The 24,047-nt window shown below is 33.5% G+C and overlaps 3 protein-coding genes across 4 annotated transcripts in view; 1 reads left to right on the forward strand and 2 right to left on the reverse strand.

The window, feature by feature from the left end:
* Positions 1-5,281, reverse strand: part of LOC106177362 (reelin) — an 84,547-nt gene extending 79,266 nt beyond the window's left edge. Inside the window, exons 1-4 of the mRNA XM_087015990.1 lie at positions 4,492-5,281; positions 3,687-3,911; positions 2,726-2,969; positions 862-932 (exon numbers count right to left, since the gene is read on the reverse strand). Coding sequence (XP_086872116.1) covers positions 862-932; positions 2,726-2,969; positions 3,687-3,894 — 523 coding nt within the window. The 5' untranslated portion in view covers positions 3,895-3,911; positions 4,492-5,281. The remainder of the gene's footprint in view (positions 1-861; positions 933-2,725; positions 2,970-3,686; positions 3,912-4,491) is intronic.
* Positions 5,282-5,434: 153 nt separating this feature from the next.
* LOC106174786 (origin recognition complex subunit 5-like) lies at positions 5,435-12,821 on the reverse strand. Its single transcript, XM_013556473.2, has 13 exons — positions 12,666-12,821; positions 12,140-12,359; positions 11,641-11,841; positions 11,150-11,224; positions 10,559-10,670; positions 10,162-10,292; positions 9,692-9,740; positions 9,282-9,372; positions 8,858-9,056; positions 8,424-8,474; positions 7,929-8,039; positions 7,398-7,510; positions 5,435-6,959 (listed from the first exon to the last, which is right to left on the reverse strand). The coding sequence occupies exons 2-13, from the start codon at positions 12,314-12,316 to the stop codon at positions 6,914-6,916; spliced, it is 1,356 nt and encodes a 451-aa protein (XP_013411927.2). The 5' UTR covers positions 12,317-12,359; positions 12,666-12,821; the 3' UTR covers positions 5,435-6,913.
* A 23-nt stretch (positions 12,822-12,844) lies between these two features.
* On the forward strand, positions 12,845-19,982 carry LOC106161895 (LHFPL tetraspan subfamily member 3 protein). 2 transcript variants are annotated; one of them, XM_013538968.2, is made up of 5 exons: positions 12,845-12,946; positions 13,404-14,016; positions 15,188-15,424; positions 16,271-16,317; positions 17,293-17,447. In XM_013538968.2, the coding sequence occupies exons 2-4, from the start codon at positions 13,599-13,601 to the stop codon at positions 16,315-16,317; spliced, it is 702 nt and encodes a 233-aa protein (XP_013394422.2). In that variant the 5' UTR covers positions 12,845-12,946; positions 13,404-13,598; the 3' UTR covers positions 17,293-17,447. The 2 variants fall into 2 exon arrangements, with proteins under 2 accessions (XP_013394422.2, XP_013394421.2); XM_013538967.2 differs by lacking the exon at positions 16,271-16,317 and having other exon boundaries at positions 12,846-12,946; positions 17,293-19,982.
* Positions 19,983-24,047: the final 4,065 nt, after the last annotated feature.

Genomic DNA, 24,047 nt, shown 5'->3' on the forward strand with positions numbered 1-24,047 from the left:
GCATATCTTGTGAATAAATCTTCTGACAAGTACCGTAAATATTGTTCAAAAACTAGATGATTCAAACTCAAAATTGAAAATCCAAGCACCAGGGCATGCACCTCTGGCTCTTACTGCAATCGATATGCTTTCAGTTTTCCCCTCTTTCCTTATCTCATGTCAGTTTTAACTTTAAGTGTGAGGAAATAACCACATGTCAAAACAACACACACAAAAAAAAAACTCTGTTCTGGAATTCATTCCTTCCAACATACCCCTATCAGAGTAAGCAGGGGCGTAACCAGGCATACGCACGGATGCACTGTGCGTACAATTTTTTGAGCCAACCATGATATTATTCTCCATAAATTCAGTGTATTTTTCACTGAATATAATCGTACCTGGGAATTTTCAAAATCAGTGCGTACAATTTTAAAAGGTCTGGTTACGCCCCTGGTAAGTACCAAACCTGGCTGGGATTGAGGAAAATTATCAATGAATTAACCAAGCGATGAACTGATGAACCAATGAATGAGGTGGAACAAGTGATTTAATTGTTTATAATTGTCAATGATCAATTAATACATAATACTAAGACTACAAGTAAAGGAATTGATGGATAAATGAGAGAATTTATGGATGTACAGATTACAATTAAGGCTGAATGGATGAATAAAAGAACAAAAGAATACACAAATAAAAACAGACACTCAACAGTCAAATTAATACACCAATCATGTAAATCTGTGAATAAATCACTGGCAAGCCAACAAGTAAAAATTATAGCTAAACATGTTTAAAAACACATTTTTAAGGTTTGTAAATATAGCTTTACAGTTCTGAAAATAAACAAAATCTCACAGCCTGCTCAGATTTTCTTACCTCCTCTCTCACACAGTTGAAAGGCTGTGATGTCCTTAAATAGCACTTGCTGGCCTAGTGAGGCAGTGGCCCTGAAATTATAGGAATTTTAATTTCAACTATAGGAACCTGAGCCTCAATTTTAATGGTAAAGGGGAGAACTTTTTTTTTTTTTTTTTTTTTTTTTTTTACTGACATATTTCCCTACGTTTAGATACACAATGTATACAATTTTGAAGCACCTAATTAGATGGAAAAAGAACAAGGAAAAATAGATTAAAGACCATGGATGCCCAGTGTCTTATCAGGCCTGCTGTAATATTGCTGGAAACTGAAACTCCTTCTTGAAAATTAGCAGCAATAAAATTTTTCTTTCAAACTCATGCAAACTTGTTGCCACAAACTAAATATTGCTGCAATATTTGCTGAAAATTTTCCATTTTGTTAAGGGATATATTTTGCATATTATAGCTATAGTTCTGAATTTGTTTGGATTACACAATGTTCAAAATTACTCTAGATCACATTTCTGGATACAGCTCTTTGATAAGTAAAATAACTTAAGTTGGTTTTGGGAGATATTGGTTAAATATTGATTCCATCAAAAAATAAATTTTGATGAGATATTTTTGCATTAATAATTCACTCACTATGCCTTTTTATTAGCCACAATATGTTTGCAATAAAACAAGGATCAAACACATCTATCCATGAATAAAATCAGAAGTATTTTTCACTTAAAATATATTTTTATTTAAGCCAAACCAGCCCATTCAAATATCTGTTCAATTTAATGGATTTCTAACAATTTTCTGGAAAGATCCATCACTGAACAAATTTAGGTTTTGAGGCAGCCAAGACCAAATAACACAACACATCCCTCCACAAACGAATCATCATTAGAAATGGTAGTTTGAATTCAAATTGAGCAAAAAAGAAATAGCATGTGATTTATTACACTTAAAGAAGGTATCATTTACAGCAACGGTTGTGCTTCAAATTGGTTATTTTTCAGCTCTTTTTCTACCACTTTGCCAGGCACTTAGCCCTCGATTTAAATGTAAGAGCAAATAAAGCAACTGGATATCTTTAAGTGGAGGTAAATAATCATCAAGAGCTTGAATCCCCAAATACTGTCACATATTGTGCTAACAATTTGAAAGAAATAAACAGCATTTCAAGATACTGTGCCATTTCATGTCAAGAACCCCATTAAGACAATCTTTAGTAACCTAAGAGCCATCTCTCATTGCAACAGATGGCAGATTTGTTTTGTAGGGGTCAAAGATTGACATATTCTGTGTACTTCCCAAAAATTGTTTATGACACCCTTTTTGGGGAATGTCAATTAGGGATTTTTTAAAATGCTACTCCATGTTACAGATTGGTACTTGAAGGAAATTTCTCACTTTTTATTGGAACAAAATTTCTTCCCTAAAATGTTCTGACAGTATTTTCTTTAATTATACAATTCCAAATTTCTGAATAGCTATGTTTAATTAGTACACGTTTGTTAGATGATTAACTCCAAAAAATGTTTTGTAAAAGAAGAGTGCTCAATAACATGACATTTAAATATATTAGTAAAATACTGAGTATTATTCAAGATTAAAGTTAATTCCTTCATGGATCCTGGAGAGGATGTCTTGTGAGCAGTTTACTTCTGTGAGGAAAAGCAATGTTCTTATAATAGTTATAATACATTGACAGGAAAGGGAAAACTTCATTCTATTTATGATTCAGAAGTTAAAAATGACAGACACTGTAAAATATCTCTCAACATTAATCTGTGAAGATATTATGCAAATTTAAGAAAAAAATCCTTGTTTTACTACTGGCATCCATCTTATATATATATATATTTTACTGAAAATCAAGAACTCACAAAAAGCTGACACAGCCCGTTCCTTTGGGTGGGGCCATCCACATGAATGACAAATTTTGCTGAGGCATGCGACTGAGATGCGAATGTATCATAGAGCACATGTAGTTCACCCCTTGGTGAGGCCCCCCACTTCCACTAATGGCCGCCATAGGAGAAGTCAGTGGCGACACATGCGCACCGGATGCTGTCGTGTATAATCCGGTGAGGAGAAAGCCATCAAAGTCGGAGCTGGATCTGATATACACTAGGAATAAATAAATAATAATGGTAATTGCTTGTGTCAACAGTAAACTTTACTGATACAGAAAATTACAAACTTGCAATTAGCAAGTCTCCACTGGGAAATAACAAATTGCACTTATCGACTTGAGCTGTCTAGTAGGAGCCATAATTTTGTTTAAGGGCCATTCTTATCCAAAATAGAAAGATATTGTCATTTGGTTTCATTATACCATAACCTTTAAAGTTCAAATTTGCCACTAAATTGGTGGCCTAAAACAAACTTCTTAGTCAAGATTCATGTAGTAATCTTTAAGACCTAGCAAATATTTTAGTTCTTCTATAACAAGCAATACAATATATTTGTCATATGTAATCCATATTGTACTTTAAAGTGCTTTCAGTTCTTTACAGTCTACAATTATCAATTACAAAATACAATTACATATTTAAATACTGTCTTTTTATAACAAGCAAAACAGTATATCTTTTGTAACCCATAGTTACAAAGCACTATAAAGTCTACAGATGAAAATTGACACATTTAATACTTAATAAATCATTATCTGATTATAAAGCTGGAGTTCCTCCAGTGTAACTTTTGTTTCAGCAAAATATTTCACTTCACCTAATCTGTGATAAGTGAGACCACAGTTATTTCCTAACACTAAGCAATATATCAGGAACATTTGTTGAAAATGTTAACACTCATGCAAAATGAGCCAGGAGAGCCAGATCTCACCTCCATACAACTGCCCTGGTGTATAAAACTGTGGGTTGCCTTCGATGGAGACACTTATGGCAACCTCTCCTTGCTCAGGTCCTACCGCTTCCTGTTGACGATGATAGTTACATAGGAAGAAGAACGGAGAGAGAAATGGCAGCCTCCCCTGAGAATCGCACGACTGAAGAGTCAGTAGCAGCAATGTGAGCACTTGTACATGTGACATCGTGCCCGATTTTACGCCTGGAATGAACCATTAACAACGTCAAATGCTTGTCCCTGTTTTTGTGACATAAAACTCAGGAAACTTAATTTCAGAACACATCAGTTGTAAGTCAGCCAAATAATCTCTTTTAAAAATCAGCACTTAAAAGACCTGAACAATGGGGAATAGTTTCCTAGATGAATAAATAAACATATCTAATTGTTTTAAAACATTGCAGAGTTTGGGGAGGAATAATATTTTAGTTGCAAGAGGCATCTTTCAGCTTCTGTAGTTTCAGGTTTTGAAAACATACCAGTGGTATTTTGTCAACAAACAATCTAGGTGTCATCTACTACTGTGGTTTCCACTTCACTAAAAGTAATTGCAGTTGTAAATCTGGGTTCAGGACAAACTATATGACTTTTACCAAAAGAAAAAAAAACATTTGGCAAATAAAAACAAAAAAATTCACATCATCTTGTTACATTTTGGAAAGTGCCAAATAACTTCATATCCGTGCTTCTAAAACTAAATCAATGACATTTCCTCTATTAACTGGCAGATTCTTATTGCTACTTTGAAAAGTATAAAAAAAATAACTTCTTATCTGACACTTACTTTTTCAAGCTTTCACGTTCCTCAGATAAAAAAAGTTTCCTTCTCTTTCCCCTCACTGCTGGAGCGTATGCTGCAGGAAACTTGGGTCCCATTTCCTTTTATGATTCCTTTTTCATAATGCTTTTTTTTTCCCTTAGACACCAAATTCCAAATAGCAAGGACTTCAGTGTGAAATTTCAAGCCTGTTTCTTCCAAACACAGCAATATGGGACTCTTCTACGATAAGTAATTTCAAATCTCATAATACAGTTCACAGTTATGTACTTCTAATATATGGCCAAAAAATATGGATTTCTAATCATGATTTAATGATGATAAAAATGCTGGGGCCAAATCTTTTACAAGAATGCCACATTCAATGATGTCAAATTATCAAAATGATCACATAGAGACAAATTTATCTATCAAGGCAACCTTTCTACTTCATTTCAGTGCTTTTAATAGGCATCTCTTCACTTCACTTGGAAGGATCTCAAAAATCAAAACTTTAAAAATTCAATTTCGGTGATAAATAGTGAAGTGGAGCCACTCAAGATAGACAGATTGAAAATGTCACTATCAGTTCCAGAAAATAAACCAGAGAGTAAAGTTTATAAACATTGCACTAAATCACAAACAACACAATGTTTAAACCACCTTAAAGGCATTTCTGTGTTCTACCCATAAACAGTGACAGTGTTTTCCTCTCTTGTACGACAGCTTTAAGACAACTTTCTCTAGTATTGTTTACCAACTGGACTTGCCAGTAGCTCATGACTGTTACCAGGTGGGAGGGGTATACTGATTACACCCTAAAACATAGTTTAAGTTATTTTGGACACTGATTAATTACATCTATTCTTCAAATGCCACTCTGGCCCTGGTGAATACACAGTAAATCACACATTTCAGGAAGCAACATGTATACAAGCTTCATGGTAAGAAAAAAAGAAAAAAAACTTGATACAAGAAAATAAAGACTTTATTACACAGTTTCTGATAGCAGAACCCTGCTGTGAGTTCACTTCTTATCAGTGTAACATGGCACAAAGAGATGTAACTTTACAGCTGTTTGCCCCATTTCTCAGCAACCGATAAGGAAAATCATCCCAAAGTTCAAATTACTTTCATATGTGTGCATGTGTGTCTGCATATATCTAAAATTTAGATCATTTTCATGTCTGTGTATGTATTCGATGTATGTTATGCTTATGTCAGTATTTACAACAGCCAGCACATTCACAGAAACCCGCAACTGAACTCACAACTCAATCATTCAAAACACCCGAATCCCAATGTTTTCAAGATCAAAATTTTAATATTTTCTTACAAAAATAAAGCACATCCAGCCATTGTCATTTCACCTTACTCAGTAGTTAATGATTTTGACTTTAATTTTTTTTTTAATAAAGTTTTAACATTTTACTCATGGGGCAGTAAGTCATATTACAAAATTTATGTTATCAGTGATTGAAAAAATTGCTTCCAGGTTTACTGGAATGAGAATATTAAGTAAGGAGTTGTGCCTCCTACAAACACAATCCTATGTATCTCAACCACTGCAATGTGTGAACAGCAATAATGCAACATTTTTCACAGCCACTTTAAAGGCCAAACATTGTTAATTCTTTAAAATCTTCTAATGATGGCCAAACCTTTTTTGAAATACATGCGTTTCAATGTTTAATTGATATTATTTCCAGATGAGGATGGCAGTCAGCCCAATCACAAAGTCACCCTCTTCACTCCCTTACACATGTTGCATGCCCCATTTTATAACCATTGGTACAAGTAGCAACTGATTTTATGTTTAACTTTAAATCCCCACAATTATTGCAAAACAGTACCATTTAAGGTTGGTAATACTTGCTGCTGCCTCTCCATCCCATAACAGTATCTCTGGAAGATCTTGTTTGACAGTGATGGGCTTAACAGAGACAAATTCACATTTAAGTTTGGTCATTACTGTAGAGTTTTTTATCTTGTGATTGATCACATAAGTATTGTACATATGCACAAGAGATTTGGAATAAACCAGTAGTAAAAAGATACAATTACTTGCTGCCTCTCTTAACATATCCCATAGGCCATAATAGTCCTCTCTTGTCTGACAATGACACGCTAGCAGAAAAACATTCACCAGAGCAGAATTAATACCGGCATCTATGTGTTTAGTCTTTCTAAAACAAGACAATATACTTGCTTCTGCCTCTCTATCCAATAGTTATATCTTCCCGTCATAGACAAGCTCAATAGAAAAATATCAATATTTAATATTGAAAATCTCCTCTTCAGTAGGTATAAAACAAGACAATACTTGCTGATGCATCCCTACATATGAGAACAGTACATTCCTATCTGATAGGTCAGGAGATCTTCCCTGCTGATGGTTACTTGTTTTCCTGTTGATTTCCCAAGTTTCTCCAATCACAATTATGTAGTTTCATACAAAATCATACAAGTACTGTACTATATCAAACTGAACAGTCCTGGAAAATAAGAAACAAAAGTCCTTAGATATTTGTTTTTATGCCTAGAAAACATACTTTTAAGATCACCATTGAAAATTACAAAAAGACCACACATGAAGGAGTGTATCTCAAAAACCTGTAAGAATTTCACTGTAAGTTCTGAATCAACTATGAAAAATGTTTTTATCAATTCGTAAAAGTGCAAAAAACATTAAGAAATATTTCATTAAGACGCATTGATTTTAACAGTTTATCAAGTGTCACAATGCAAACATCTTTTTCTTTCTACAAAAAAAAATATCATAACCTTTGCATGTCTAGATCATATAGAATGAAAAAGGATCAAAAGTTGAACAGATACTATATCCTACATTTTTACTAAATTGTAGCAATAAGATGACATTCAGACAAGGGACATGAAAATGAAAATGTGAAGACCCCGTGTAAAGTACCCACCTCGCCACTTGTTTAATGAAGTCCAGAGACACCAGACACTTATACTTGGGTCCCTCCAGCTGGTCACTGCTGCCCACCTGGGCCAGGAGCTGTAATGTCACCAGAGACGTCACCTAGAACAAAACAACAGCATGGACTTTTACAATATTTTCTTTTTTGGGACATAAAGACTGAAGGTACTGGAATATTATTGGACACTAACCTTTGACAACAATGTTTCTTGATTACTATGAGATGTTGGCCTTTGTGACAATGTTTCCAGATTACAAAATGGAATGTTGACCTTTGATGACAATATTTCCAGATTGTAATAAGACATTGACCTTAAATGACAATGTTTCCAAAATATAATGACGCTAACCATTTTTGCTCATTTAAAATAATATACTGACTATTTCTGACGAAGTTTCCGGATAACAACAAGATAAATACAAAACAATTTTTCTTGAAAGGAAAAATACTCACTCTAATACAGAGGTAAGTATTAATGTGTTGGCATTCTACCACAAACAAGGGTGCAAAACCTCCTACCTGAGAGAATATGTTGGCAGTAGGAACTACTCTACCCTCTATAATTGAGTGAAAGATAGCCATCAGCCGATCCAATGGAAATGGCTTTGGCCCCAAGAGCTGGTTACTTGTCTGAAAGGGAAGATGTGTGTATCATTTTCACTTGTGAGTTGCAAAATATTATTTTTTATTTCAACCCTCTCAAAATAAAAGAATATTTTAAAAAATATTATGGATGGAAACATAAAAAGCTTAATGTGCCTCCCCTTTGAGCTTCACTCACATTTTAAGTAGTTCATATAAATAAACTTAGAGCCGATTACTTGTCTGCAGGAAAGAATTCATTCCTGACGTGAAAAATTACCTTATGTTGATTTTATATATATAATAAAACACTTTTTAATATTATTATTGGGGGAAAATCATTCAAAATAATAAAAAAATGTCTAAATTCTATTAAATGCAACAAAAGTAGAGAAATGCCCTCCAGGATATTTTCCATACAGTTCAACTCACCCTTTCATGTTTCTTGACTGCTCGGTTAGATTTTCTTTGTTTTCCACAGTTCTGAAATGTGAAATAAACGATTTACCTTTCTTTTTTTACAGATTTGTGAAACCACTTTCTAAACTGGAAATGCATTACACCACAATGTCATAATAAAGAATTGTCCTTCATTCATAAAATCAAATATATGAGTGAATCTTTCTGTTCCAAAACTGAGGAAGTTTTTTCCATAGGGTTCTTCCTGACCATAATCATGCTGTTTAAGAGACCAGGATATTATCAACTAAAAAGTCATTTTTCTACATAACTATATGACAATCAATCAGAAAGATTCCCCAGTGTTTTTCTGTATAAAAATAAATAAATAAATAAATAAATAAATAAATAAATAAATAAATGTAAAAATACATTTATATATATAATAAAGCATTGGGCTTCCAAACCTTAGTAAAGAACCTTCTGTCAGACTTGGCAGGGTTGTAGGAGGCGAGGTAAGCAGCCACCAGGAGATACTTGGAGTAAAATGGCAGCTCCACATTAGACCTGGCCACATGAAGGGGGATGGGGCCACCAGCAGCACCCATACCCTTCTCCCCCTCCTCATCCTCCATCAACTTCTGCTGCATGGACTCCCACTGCTTGCTGGAATGTACGGAATTTAGGTCACTTATTTTTTGTCAATTCTGGAGGTAGGACATCCACTCTTTCTTCAAACTATGATTATTACACCAAAACATGCATTTATCAATGTATAATAAATGTCCTAATTTTCTTTTCCGATAACTTGTGCTTATATAACAAAGGCAAGTTGCATCTCTTTAAATTAATTACTCCCAACCCCTATAAGTTAAAGCCAGAAAACATTACCTGGAGACCTCCCTGAGATAGACTGTTTGCAGAGCTTTCTTTAAGAATGGTTCAATGTGCTTCCAGAGTTTCCTGGACTCAGACATTGTGGCTGAAAACAGATTTATTTCCATAAGAGCCAGTTCTATAATTTGACTGATTGGTCATATTCCTAATTTTTCAAAAGTTTCTTATTAGACAGCATTAAATTCAATATTTTTCAAATTTCATATCCGATTTTTTTTTTAATTTTGAAATCTACTTTGCATTCTTTTAAAATATCAAGGATACTAAAAGACCAAACAAAACAAACATGGCAAAATTTTTGTTTATTTGAATAATAAGTGAAAAAAAAACATATATGCAAGATTTTTTTTAAGTAAAGATTTTATTTTATCAAAATCAGAACCTCTTATCTTTAAATTACTTACCATCCCCTGACTTGATGGGTTCCACATATAAAGGGAAGTTTAACTGTGCCTGAAATGATAATAATGTTATCTATGAATTTTACAATAGCTTACTAAAGTAAGTTAACTTTAAATTAACTTTAAAAAATAGAGTATATAAACTGACTTATGAAAAAATGTAAACAGCAATTCAGAAAAGAAAATATACACCAATCACTATATGCAATAACATCACATATTCTAAAAAAAAGGGAAAAAGTCAATAAAAAATCCATTTAATAAATAAGGAGTCCCCAAATTCAGCTGAGTTTTTATTTTACTTCTGTTTTGCCCAAAAAAAATGCAAAAAAAACTTCACCTGAATTTGCCAGGAACTGACTGAGATATCTTGTCCACAAACAGAGACACAAACCAATCAACCAACCAATGCAGACAAAAACATAACCTCTTTTGTTAGGGAAAAATATAAGAGGAAAGCCGACCATACTTACCAGGTGCCTGAGTTCAGCCAGATTTCTACAGGCTAGGTAGAACACACTGAGGACCAGGGTGATGTAGGACTTGTAGAAAGTGACAGGGTAGTCCTCAGGACTGTCCAGAGCCATGATCTCCAGGAGTTCCTCTACAAGGGGGGAAATTGATCAAAGTAATGATTGGATTGTGCAAGAAAGGTAAAGGTTAACAATAATTATCTTTATGTTATCTGTTTCATAAAATTAAAAATTCTCCAATTGTAAAATATCTTTTTGGTAGTTATAATTACTGTAACATGGGTAACATGAAGAAACAGGACTCTGAAAAATACAACTATGTCATTCAATCTTGACAAAACATTATCTATGTTTGAACAACTATTACACACAACTATTTATATTTGAAATTTCATACCTTTTGTGTAGTCCTGAAAGTAGATAGGAAAGGGGTCTACCATTCCTGTTCCTCCCCAGAATTTCTCCCACACTATTTCTGTGATCAAGATCACACTAACTTTGCACTTTGTCTGAAAAAGAAATAATAACATAATATTAAAGAATAAGCAAGAGCAGAAAGCAAATTTTGTTAAGATAAATTACTTAAAAACACTTCCTCGGTTACATGGCTCGATTACATAGCCTGAAATTCTGTTGGAATACAATTAGATTTTAGAAAATTGCAGTATGTTTAAAAATCAACCTTTCATAAATAAAGATTTACTGTAATATATTAATTTCTCTTCGGTCATTTTATATACCACACACACACACACAAACACACACACACACACACAAACACACACACACACACACACACAATGATCTGAACTATGATGCAGATACGGGTAAGGTTTCCTAAAATGTCTCAAGTAAATGACAATATTTCACACCAATGTCACACACTAAACAGGGAACAACACGGGAACACACACGCACACACACACACACAGACACACACACACACACACACAACCTTTACATCCTCTTTATATATAACCTAACTTACCAACTCCTGAAGCTTCAGCAATGCTGGCAGGACATTACCTTCCATATCTCTGAGCCTTTCAGCCTTGTCTAATACCTGAAAAATACCATTTTTCCACACACTTACTGACAGTAATCTTTTGTTAATTTTCTTTCTATGGGGAATTCTCAGGGGTGGATTTAGGCCGTCTTCTGGGTCTTGAAAAGTGGCATTCTTATTGTCCCCCAATTAATTAATTACTATCAGCCTGAAACCATAATATTCTCCATACACTTGTTGATATGTAGCTTGTGATCAATTAGCTTTTTTATATGAAATTGTTTTTAAAATGTGACATTCACAATACTTCCAAATACACCCAAAAATAAACTTGATTACTGAAAACAGAAAAATTACTGTTGACATTTTACAGAGCTTATTTTACATAATTTTGTATTTGTAATCTCACTATCCAGAGCTGCCATGTTTCAAAATTACTACCCCAGATAACTGACAAGAAACTTGTTATTTACAATGTAAAATGGATCATCCACCAGCGTTTCCTGTAACCCATGCGTCAGTGCTCTGACAAAGTCATTCATGTTGTCACACCTGTGGGTCACGCTGAAGTCATTGGCTGGACAAGGGCCGTCCCCTAAGAGAGCATTCAGGATCTCCTCATATAAAAGTTTGGCTGAGTAACATTCCACACAATTCACTAGTACATGAGGGAGCTAGAGGAGAAAAGATATTAATTATCAGCTAACATAGTAAAAATAAAACATATATTGTCCAAATGTCATTATTTGTACACAAGCAATACATTATGAAAGCTATGTTATCTACTCTTATGCCTGCATTTGCTACTTTCACATAAGTTCCAGCTGATGCCAAAGAATGAAACCTGAACCAAAGGATTTGTTTGAAATAAATGATAATTTGATTTATAAGTTGACACATTATACTGAATCTGCTGTACTGAATATTGTTTGAACTGTATAAATACTAGTAATTATCCGTGACTGTCCATACTTTCATTATTTTCATCGTCTGGTTGACCACCAGCGACTTCCCAGTTGCTGTCACCCCATATACAAACACAGCTGGATATGGATGAGGAGGACTACACAATGACAACAGTAAATCTATCTGCCCCTTTCTTCCAGGTATCAGCTCATACAGCTGCTCTTTGGCTGTAGCAACATCCATTTTTATTTACAGGCTGTGCCGGGCCTCATTGGGGTGTTTTGTTCTTAAAATAAAAAAAGACCACTTGAAAGAATAAGCTGAAAGAAAACATCTAGCATTTGAAACAATGAGTGCTGTACTAGAATGTACTATCAACTAATATTTTTGCGAATATTTTGAATGTATCATATTTATGCGGCATGAAAACAACATTGTCAAAAGTTAGCGAGCACTTCCGAAATTCCTCTTCATATAATTTTTCCATTTCACACATTATATGTTAGACAGTACAGTACACGTAATCAAAGCAAACTTTCCACAAAGGGCATGCTTAAGCAATAAAACTTGACGGGAAAGAGAGCAAACTTGCCACATATTCGAAGCAGCCGCCGCACGTGTGCATCCATGAAAAGCACCTCCAGTAATGATCTAATTGGTTAATGTGGCGTTCACTAAAATAGTGACAGGAAATGAAGCTGTTGAAGTTGTAAAACCAAATTGCCTTTCCGTTTGAAAACTAAAATATCTTCAGACAAGTAATGATTACATGGTATTAAGATTATAAAATTATTTATTTATTTATTCAAGTTAATTTTTCATCTCTCATCACCCGGCTACATAGAAAATTAGGAGAGAATGTCTGCTTGACAGGTAGGCAAATTACTCGTCTCAAACTTTAGGTAGAAGTTCAGGTATATTGTTTTAGTTCATGCGAAACATACATCTAGTCAAATACATGATTCAGACTAAGATTTTATGCAGGGCATGTTTTACATCTTAATGCCTTCTTAGTCACCATTAAGGGTTTTGAATTGTCACCTGTGAAAAAGTGGGTCACCAAACCTGTTTTATTGTTGACATTTTATTCAGGGGGGTGATTGGCAGTTCCTGCTATTTGCGTTTTTGTAAAGGATTAAAGTGCACAATCATTTTTATCTAATAATTTTCTGTTTATCTTTTGTGTTAATCTTCATAGTTTCATGAGGGCTTAGTATATTAAAGGGTCCCTAAATTGCAAACAAAGTTGAAAATTTTCCCACCGGCCCTCCCCGAAACACGTAAATACTTCTTGTGTTTTAATATGAAATGATATATTATACCTTTCAAGCTTGCCCATAGCGCACCCTGTCTTGCTGCACTGGCTCAGACAAAAAAGGGATTTCCACAGCAACAGGTGACCGGGCAACAAGAAGTGGGAAAAGATTCTTTCTAAAGATACCTTTCAATCAAGAGGAGTTGGACTTTACAACAGACTACTGAAAATAGTGTTTTGTGGATAGCCTAAGAAGATAATTCTTCAAAAATGTATCAGGAAACAACAACATGGGAATCTCGCACTTATGAATATCACAACAAATATGTACGAAATTATCGAGCTATTGGTGTGCTGTGGGCCATCCTGACTGTGTGCTTCGTTATCATCAACATTGTGGTGTTTGTTCAGCCACAGTGGATTGGAGACACGGGGAGTATTGATGCCGCAGGGTATGGCCATTTTGGTCTGTATCGCCACTGCGCATTGAGGTCCAACGAAGCCCTTGTGTGCTCTGGTGGCATTGATAACTGGGATACAATACTATCGCCAGCATTTAAGGCAGCGACAGCGTTCATCGGACTCTCTGCACTGTTCATACTTCTGTGCATTTGCTGCTTCCTGCTATTCTTTTTCCTTAGAGCATACTATGTGTTTTATATATGTGGAACTATACAGGCACTGTCAGGTAAGCTTACTATAGTACATTATATTCTGTTGTTATTACAAGTTTTGTATACTTGTACTTGACAATTACACTACTCTTGTGGGGAAAAAGTTTCATTTCCTGGGTTATAACATGGATTTGTGAACCAAAAGGGAATCCTGTTACTAGTAATTGTATCAGTCATGTATGTAATATTATTTACTAGTTAAATATGTGATAAAATCAATCGGGCATGTTAAAAAAATGATGTAATATATTCAGTTTTCTTGGTTCATAGACTGGCAACCTTGGATTAGTTATAGAATCAACTACGTAGAATTGACACTGCAATATATTGAGTGTTCCAAAAGTGACAGCTAATACCTCAAAATATTAATACTACAAATATAAATAAACTGCTTTATAATATAAATTTAATCACTTGGATAAAAGTTATACCTTAAAAATCCTTTTTGAGTCTTGATATCCCGAATGTACAAATGATTAATCTCCAAGACTTTATCCTTATCACTACTTATAGATATGGTGACATTATTTACGAATATTTAGGATGCTTTCTGGTCTTATCATTCTAGACATCATCTCAGGTACTCAATCATAAAATTTTGTCGAATTTTTGAAAATAATAACAAGTCAGATGACCCATACATGTAGGTTTTTGGATTTGTATCTTCTAATATCTGCATGGAAGTCATGAAACTCAACCTCCCCTATTATCAGTAAAGGTTTTCGGTACAAATAGGGATTTAGGTTGCATAATATAGTAATATAACTGGCAGATTTCATTTTAAAAAAAAACAATTGTTGTGTAGTTTTTAACAGTGGGAATAGGTTTAACACATTGATAATTAAGTCTTTCCCTGCATTTCAGTCATTGTGTGTTCCTAGGCTATGTAACTGTTATCTTAAAAAAACACCATATGAAGTTTAATTATAGGTATTCTTTTTAAGTACTTCACTCAATATATTGGAACAACATGGATTGATGATTCCTCCCCATACAAGGTTTTGCTAATAATAACTAAAATTCCAGTTCTGAAAAGTAAGTTGGAATTGTGTCGGAAAATACATTGTTGTGAGTATTCGAAAATGATAAATAGTGCAAAAAAAAAAAAAAAATGAAAAATTAGAAAAATTGTGATGTTTGAAAATGTCAAGTAATAACCATAATTATTTGTGATTTTTTTTCCAGTCCTGTGTATGTTCCTGGGTTGTGTCATCTACCCAGCAGGCTGGGACCATCTTATTGTCTACAATGTGTGCAAAGGGGGTCTTTATAACGCTGGCGTCTGTCAGATTCGCTGGGCGTTCATTCTCGCCATCATCGGCATCTTTGATATTCTCTTTCTGTGCATCCTGGCCTTTGTTCTGGCACTGAAATATCCTAAGGCACTACCAACGTATTACAAGAGTGAGACGATGACTAAATGTAAGTGTTCTGCTTTAAACTTAGCATTTTCAAATAATTGGCCTTATTTTGACATGATTTAGTTGAAATCAAAGTTTGTTTTCAATCCTACAAGATCTTTTGATAACTAATATGAAGTTACATCTACTTGTGAGAGAGAGCTGTCTTTGGCCAGTAAGCTGTGTAATTATTTGTGTAACTTTTGTTGAAAAAAAAAATGCCATAATCCTCGCTTATTAACCTTTGCATTAACTTTCATTAACTTCCATATCTCATTAACCATACTCTTTAAATATGGTAACTATATTTTGTAAATAAAGTAAATGTGCTAAGTTACTTTGTTTCTGCGTGTGTGTGTGTGTGTTACCTATACCCGCTGATTTAACTCTATATATTTCTTTTACTGTAACCTGATGTCCACCATTATTATTTTGCAAGGATCAATTTTTTTCTCAAAACACCAAATTATTATTTTTTTATTTTATTGAATATAAGTGTCTTTGACGTTTTTTACTTTATTTCATTTACATATTTTTTAGGGGGTGGGGAGCTTTATAATTGATTAACAGAAGACTCATATGTTATATGGCTAAAATATGTGTACTGGTATTGTCCACAGAATGAAAGCATCACTATGTCTCGTTTTATATTAGAATCAGACACTCACTGTAAAATCCTCCTGTAAACCTTTTGTTAAGTTGTCAGTGCTATGACCGATAGGTGACACAACATTGATTGCTGACCATGAGTGAGACATGAGGTGTGCATAGCCTGAGTTAAAACATGATTATTTTTATCACCATAACCATACTGATTGCGACCTTAGAAGTAAAATAGTATTTCATAATCACCCTATTTTCTACTTAGCTCCTGCTGTTGTAGAGGTGAGAGAGGAAAGTGATACTTCACTCTGAGTATGTTCTGTTTTCTTGGTCACATTTTGTTTATTTATTTGGGACCATTTACTCACTGACACTTATTTTCAATTTCTGCTTTTACCATGCTTCTGCTTGGATATATATTAAGTTAACATTGCACCAGCCCTGCTATGGCTGCCTTTGCCTTTCACCAGCTCATGATCATACGGATAAAAGCTGATTCCAGTGTGTCATTATTGAGTTTTTGGAAAACTGCCTTTGGTTGGGCTTGATTTTAGTGCAAATCAAGACATTCCTGTTAACTAAATTTTTAGTGAGAAGTGGAAATCACTTTGTGAAAATTTGTCATTATGATCTGTTAAATTACTTTCTTTACATTTCTAATTTTTTAGAGTTACACACTATTTATTGAATTTAATTGCTTTATTGAGTAGTGTCAGCCTTCAGAATCTTTAAGACCAAAATGTATTTTCTACAATTTGAATTTTTTTCTTCAATTTGCATGTTTTAATTAGTAATATCTCTCAGAAGACAATGCCTTTTTCCTGTTTATGACATAGTTGATAAGTTCTCAAGATGCATGTTTAATTCAAGATGCATGTTTAATAAAATATCACTTTTAGGGTTCCTATATTCTCCTATATCATAATATTACTCTATAGTAGTTCAGATTACATTGGAGAAGCCCGAGATCATTTTTAGATATTATACCCAGTTTTCTTTACTGCAACTGCTTCATGTAAATTGAATGCTGTTAATTACTGTCATGAATGATACAGGCAAGATTAAGGAAAGTGTTTGATCAATTTTGAAATTACATAACTGAAAAACCTTTAACCTTTATTATGGCTTGCTTGTACTATGAAAGCTTTGAACTAGCAACTAGCACTAAAACAATAACTAACAGATACCTTATCTTACATTCTATTTGTCAGAAAGCAATTTTTTTAATCTCAGAAATTAACAGATTGACACCCCTCAGATTCTTAATGATATTTTATTCTACTTTAGCGGAGATGAATGGCTACCACTACGACACTGCCTCGGACAAGAAATCCAATATGGCGATCAACCCTGTGATGATGATGCCACCACCTCCACACGAGGCAGATCGTTATTCGGAGTACTCTCATCGCAGCGACCCTGCACGTTCCAGACGTTTGGATCCACATCACAAGGGAAGATCTGATTTCCAGCTGTAGATTAGTTCTCAACTGCAACTCTGTTGAAAATGAGATTATTCTGGACTCACTCTGATTTTCTTTTTTTTTCTCTTTCTCTCTCTTGCCAATTGTTCAAATTTATATTTTGTATGAAAAAATTTATGATTAAGGTATGAAATTTGAATTTGGTTTTAGATATTCCGCCAAAAGAGAAATTCTGCAACTGCAAGTCCAGTTATGAGTTTAGTTATATTTCAACACAGGGTAGTTTGATTTTTAAGCACTTTCTATCTATGATGTGTTTTTAAAACTTATACTTTTGATACCTGATCCCTTAATTTTTGCAGCAATACTAAAGCTCCATTTGAATTGATTTTATCTATAATTATGGGGGAAAAAAGACAGTTACAACAGAAAGTAACTGATAAAATCAGCTATGTGTGTATTTTATCCAGGTTTGGGAAAAAAGTCTAATTTTTTCCACCTTTTTGCAACTACAGTATTTTATTTATTATCATTATACACATGATTGGTAATTGGTAAATTCCTGAGTATCTCTTGTCATTTTATCCAGCTAATCTCTAGCTTAAGATGATGCATTACAGATTTGTATCGAGAGAAAATGGGAACAATTAATACACAGCTTTAAAAGAATGCTCATACCTAAATCAACACCACTAGTACTGAGGCTGATATTTGACTTGTTTAGAGGGCGTGTATTAAAGTACTCCTAGCTGCCAAGGTATGCTGTGTAAACAGATTAAACTTTACTTTAGGATTATGCACTTTTTACATCAAAATGTTCTAAAACACCATTCAGGTTTGTATTTTGAGAGTTAAAGAGAATGAAATTTTTATCAATATCTATGCATTCATGATTTGACAGTTTGATTTTTATAGGATCTTCCATATATTTTCATAACATTATGAGATTATTGATCAAAGCCTTTATAATATATTGTTAGGATTAAAAGTATCAGATAGGTTTCACTTTGAAAAATACATTGCAATGCATTGTAGTATTGACACAAATATCCATTTATAGGTAGTATTCAGTGGGCTTAATTTGTAGCAAAAAAAGAAAAGTAATTGGAAGTATATTATGTATGTTGTTGTTAGGAAATACCATTGTTGACAACTTGAAAGACAGGTTACTTTGTTCTTTATCGCTGACTTGACTTTGGTATCCTCCCCTGTTTCCCTACAGTGTACATAATGCCCAGTGCAAATATTTTACTACCATATCAGCAGAGTTTACATGGAAAAATTTCTTGATAAAATAATGCCATAAACACTTATTAATCAGAAGTTTATCTGTCCCATTTTGATTGCAGTTTGCAAATAATTTTTTGTCTTTCTAAAATGATCATATTGCTGTTTGATATTCTTAAACATCGTGGTTGGTAATCATAGTAACAGAATACTCTATAATAAACATTTTATGGCTCTTTTTGAATTATCCACTTATGCCCAGCAACAGATTTTTCTTTTCCATTTCTTCAAAACTCTAAATAGGTTTCAGAATTTGAATTTTGCTTGCCCTGAAAGAGAACCAATGCCATCTCTCACCTCTGGGCATCATCTTTACTCTTCATGCTTTTATTCCTCATCTAATGATTTTGAAGTAATTTAGAAGTGGTCTATTTATGTGATGTTTTATGGTGATATTTGATTTAAAAATGAACACTGTTTGATAAAAAAAAAAGAGAAAGAAGACTTGCCCTCTAGCCCTTAATGTATAAAACTGTAAAAAAAAAAATGTTCATGTCCTGAGGAATAACATTAACTCTATGACCTGATTTTACTTCTTACGGTAAATAAGATATTAAAGTGAAGTACACAACATTTTTTAAAGTGGTAAGACACGCCTTTAGGGAAAATGTAAGGTAGGCAAACTGAACTCTGTGGATGTATTTGACATGGGGGGGGGGGGGTATCAAAATGTCCGAACCAACAATCGGTCTATATCTTTCAAACTGTATCAATTGATGTGAACTGTTACAATGTTAATTTTTTTTGTGGACATTTGAAAGAAAATGGAGCTTAAACTATTTTTAATTGGGAGATTTTATGGTTGATTATTATATACATGTAAAGGGGCAGATAAGAAAAACAAGTGCAAGGACCGTGTATTTTGGAATTGAATGTATATATCCTTTCTTCTGTAGTAAAAGGTAAATTGATGGATTTTTGTTAAAAAAAAATAGTTGACTGTATAGAGTTTTAGAGTCCTCTGTTTCCTTTTCCATCCCTGGTGATCCCTGATGTGTTTTATACGGTTAATGTGAGAAGACATGAAAGACTTCTTTGTCAAGACCAGGTATACGTAATGTTCTTTTTCCACTGATTATTTATGCTAAAAAGAAACATGTTTCGAATACATAATTCTGACTCACACTGGCACTGATTCATTTTACCCAAATTCAGTTAAAGATAAAAAAAAATACTCTGTTGGGCAGAAAGACTTGAATAATATTTGCATTTGATAACTTTACACCAATTAATAATTCATCTTTTGGAAACGAAAAAAAAACATAACCATATGTAGGCACAGTAGAAAATATGGCAGACTGGGCCTATCCAAGTACCTTGTATACCAAGATAAAGACATCCATTAGACTAGTAACTGGTTAATGATTCACCAGACTGGGAGGTTTTCTTAACATGGGCGGTACTCCTTTCCTTGGAAATAAATCCATACAAGTTTCATATTAAGGCTACAATAGAAAGACCATTGTACCTAATGGAATCACATTATGTGAAAAAGTTTTTCTGACTTAAATGAGATTAATGGTAGATTTTCACGTATTTATGTCTCAGGTAATGGATTAGTACTTCTCATGGGGCTATTGGGTTTGAAGAGATTGCTTTAATAGGTTGCTAAGGCCCATCAAGGAAGGCATAGTTTTAGTGCACCAAAACAATATCTCTATGCTGATTCTATGCAAACTGACCTAGCTGCTGTTTTTGTTGACAAAATGCATAATTTTTTAACATAAATCTGTAAATGGAGGTTTTTTTCCTCCAAATGATTTTTATCTCTCATTTCCTTCTGTATATTTCATATTGTTCTAGTATTTTCTTCAAGGCAATTAAGTGTATATTGAATTTGAATGAAAACGGTAACCATTGATTTTTACTGCTTTCAAATCAGAGTCCATAGTTGGAAGATTTTGGTGACATTTGATATTATACTTCTCAAGAATAATTTTAACTATGCCGAGAGACTTGGATTTTGAAAATGTAGCCAATATTTGAGGTGTGTAATATGACTTAAGTTAGTATATAAACTGACAATTCACTGAGACATTTGAGCAATAAGTTTTGCCAACTTTAAACTGGCAAGGATTTAATTTGGGAAATCTCTTAAATTTGTACTCAACCCTTGTACTAAGAAATTTTTTCTTTGCAAGAAAATGTTTCCCATTAAGGTTACTTCCTATTTGAAACTAGGTATGACCTTGAATATTAATTGTGAAAAAACCTCAATAAATTATGATTATAATCTTCATTATTTGAAAATCCAGAAACAAGGATCCGCATGTTTATTTTAGACAGCCCCACCCACCCCTCAGCAATGAACCTAGTATAATTTGCATTTTGATATTTAAATAAACATTCCCTGAAGTGAAATAACAGTGCAAAGATAATATATAATTATATATTTAATCAGGGCCAGGTGATACTTAACATATCAGAGACAGACATCTTGAATGTATTTGTATTAATTATTCCATTATTCTAAGCACATATTGTTAATGTGTATGCAATATTTATGTAGTTTTGTTTATTAAGACTTTCATGTAATTTGGTTGTTATGCAGTGACAAAATATGGAGTCTGAAGTCAGAAAAAGAAAAATTGAAATCATTATTTGAACAAAGATTTACAGATGATTGAGTGAATGTTTTTAGTCATCCAGTAGAATTAGAATGAGAAATGTATATGACTCTGATACTAGAACTTACATTTAGTATATAAATCCATGTAGGCAACGTAAACTAATGTGTGTTCTAGTATCAGAGGTATACATATTTTTCATTCAGCATTTACAGATGCTTAGACAAGTTGGAATACCAAATTTAAATTAGCTGGAAAATCTAAGGAAGGTGTAGATTTTACATGTCATGATATTTATATATATATATATATGAGATGATTTTAGCCTATTTAAAGGTAGATTATCATATTAAGTGTTTCACACATACATTTTTAAAGTAAAAACTGTTATTCATACAATCCTCACCTTTGTATGTTATACTCTTTTATATTTAAAAGTGAACGCACTAATTTTGAAGGTCATTATTTCTTAGAGGCTTTAGTTCAGAATTTAGGAAAAACTAAATTGCAAATTTTCAACAAAGACTACATGTACACTGTTTTGGAAAACTGTTGAGGAATTAACAGGCGTTCTAAAAGAGTATTTTAGATGAATACTTTGTCATATATTCTATGGGTAGTATATTGTTATTTATAACTTATGCAAACTCTTTATATACCTGCAGTCTACAATATATATATATATACTAGTATATAGCCAAAGAACTTATTTATGTGGTCGTTGTGCCATTTTTTGTTGAACAAAATTGTATTTCTGCTCATTACATGTCAGCAGTAGTTTTTCTTCATAATTTATCATGTTTGTAAAATTATGTTAATTTCACCGTAGGAAAATAGTATTTAGGAAGTATTTCATTAAATAAACATTAAACAAAAAGCAAAAAAGACTTGTATATCTACATATTTTGCAAACAATAAATCTGCTTTGCTAATAATTAGAGTAGTTTTTTTTTACCATTTTATAAGAAATTTACATTCAACATGTTCAAAAATACAGTGATGATGCAGTGTTCCACTGCCGCGATAGTGGGTAGGAATGTACTAAAGCAGCTGCAGTCAGCCTTTCTTCAGTAGAGCCCACATTCCTTTGTATGTGGTTAGAATAGAATGCTTAAGTTTTTTTATTTGCTTCTGATATTAATGTTCCTAATCTTATGTCTTTGAGATCTGCAATTTACTAAGTACGTAGATAATAAATGAAGCAGAGTTGGTCTGAATAACCCTAGTATAAATGATAGCTAGCCCTTGGTTTAAAATCTTGAAACTGGAACATAATGGTCTTAACAAGGTCATGACAATCTATGTACCAGCACAGAAATAAATTCAATTGAAAATTGATAAAGATAAAATCATAATACATTTTTTGCAATAAACATATGTGGATTTGTCCAGTTTTTTCTCTTTTTTTTTATTTTGGTAGTTTTAATTTTGCAAGGTGAAAGGATAGCGTACTTGGTGTGATTTAACATTTCACATTTGCTTAAATATTTTAAGTACTTCTTATATTTGATTGAAAGAAGATGGTATGCAGGTCTCTATAGTTACCCTTTTTCCTGTATTAGAACTGGCGTGGTTGAAAAAAATTTGTATGTGTGTGTCACTGTGTGTGTGCGGGGGGGGGGGGGGGGGGGGGTTACCTCCCTTGGCTCCTGTGATCCTTTATGTTGTTTAATTACCAAAATAAACAGGCCTGTATCGGGGGGGGGGGGGGGGGGGGGGGGTCGAATCCCAGAAGAAGGTCGCCCACTCGAGGGAAAAATATGAACTACACGAAGGTTTCATGGTAAAAGGTGCACTATTAAGGAAATGACATCCCCTCCTCTGAAATGGCTGGCTACGGGCCTGATAGTCAGCAGTTTCTTTTTCCTTCTTTCAATTTATTCACTAATTTGTTGGATATGGAAAAAATGTCGCATTTTGATAATCTACATCTCCTACAGCTTCCCAAATGTTTTTTTTTTTTGTAAACAAGATTAACAAGAAGCATTCAAGCATAAAAAGAAGAGTACATTGCCTATTTTATCAGAAGACTGATTCTAATTACCAAAATAAAAAAGCATACTTTTAGGTGAAGATGGAGTTAAACAAGCTGCCTCAACGGGTTCAGGGGTTGGGATGAGAAGTAAAAAAAGTAGAAAGTGGTCTTTTCACCAAAATGATGAAATAAACTGAAAGCCAATACGAAGCATATTTTTCAGACGGGCGTGGAGTTTTCATTCTTACCTCATGGAATTTAACGTAATCGAATCCAGGTGAAATTCATTCATTATATTTCCTTTATACAAAACCTCATTATACAAAAATAGCTAGTAAAAATAAAACAAAATTGCAGATACCTGTTACAATTTCATTCTATTGAAAATCGAATCACAAATATCGATATATTGCTATCAAGCCTCTGCCATTATTATAAGAATATGTATGCTCATACTTTAATTTTGCATACCATTGTAGACGCCCTTGATATCAGAATGTAGAGTTGATAAGATTTAGAGAGAATGCAACAGATAAATGTCAAAGTTAAGCACACTTAGTATAATTTTAAGGTATACCAAAAGGTAATTCTGATAAACCGAATGGAAAGTTAATGACATAAATAAATCCCCCCTCTCTCTCGTGGGTGCGCGCGTGCTGCGCTAATTGCAACGGGGCTGGGGATAAAAAGCGGGCTCCAAAATGACATCTGAATTGAGCGCATTCTGACTATGTATCGCATGTTTTCTAGCATTACTCTAATATGTAAATATTTTTAAAGCTTTTTTTT

This window comes from Lingula anatina, chromosome 6 (assembly GCF_051362555.1).
Source record: "Lingula anatina isolate TDL-2025a chromosome 6, LinAna3.0, whole genome shotgun sequence".
Classification (NCBI taxonomy): domain Eukaryota; kingdom Metazoa; phylum Brachiopoda; class Lingulata; order Lingulida; family Lingulidae; genus Lingula; species Lingula anatina.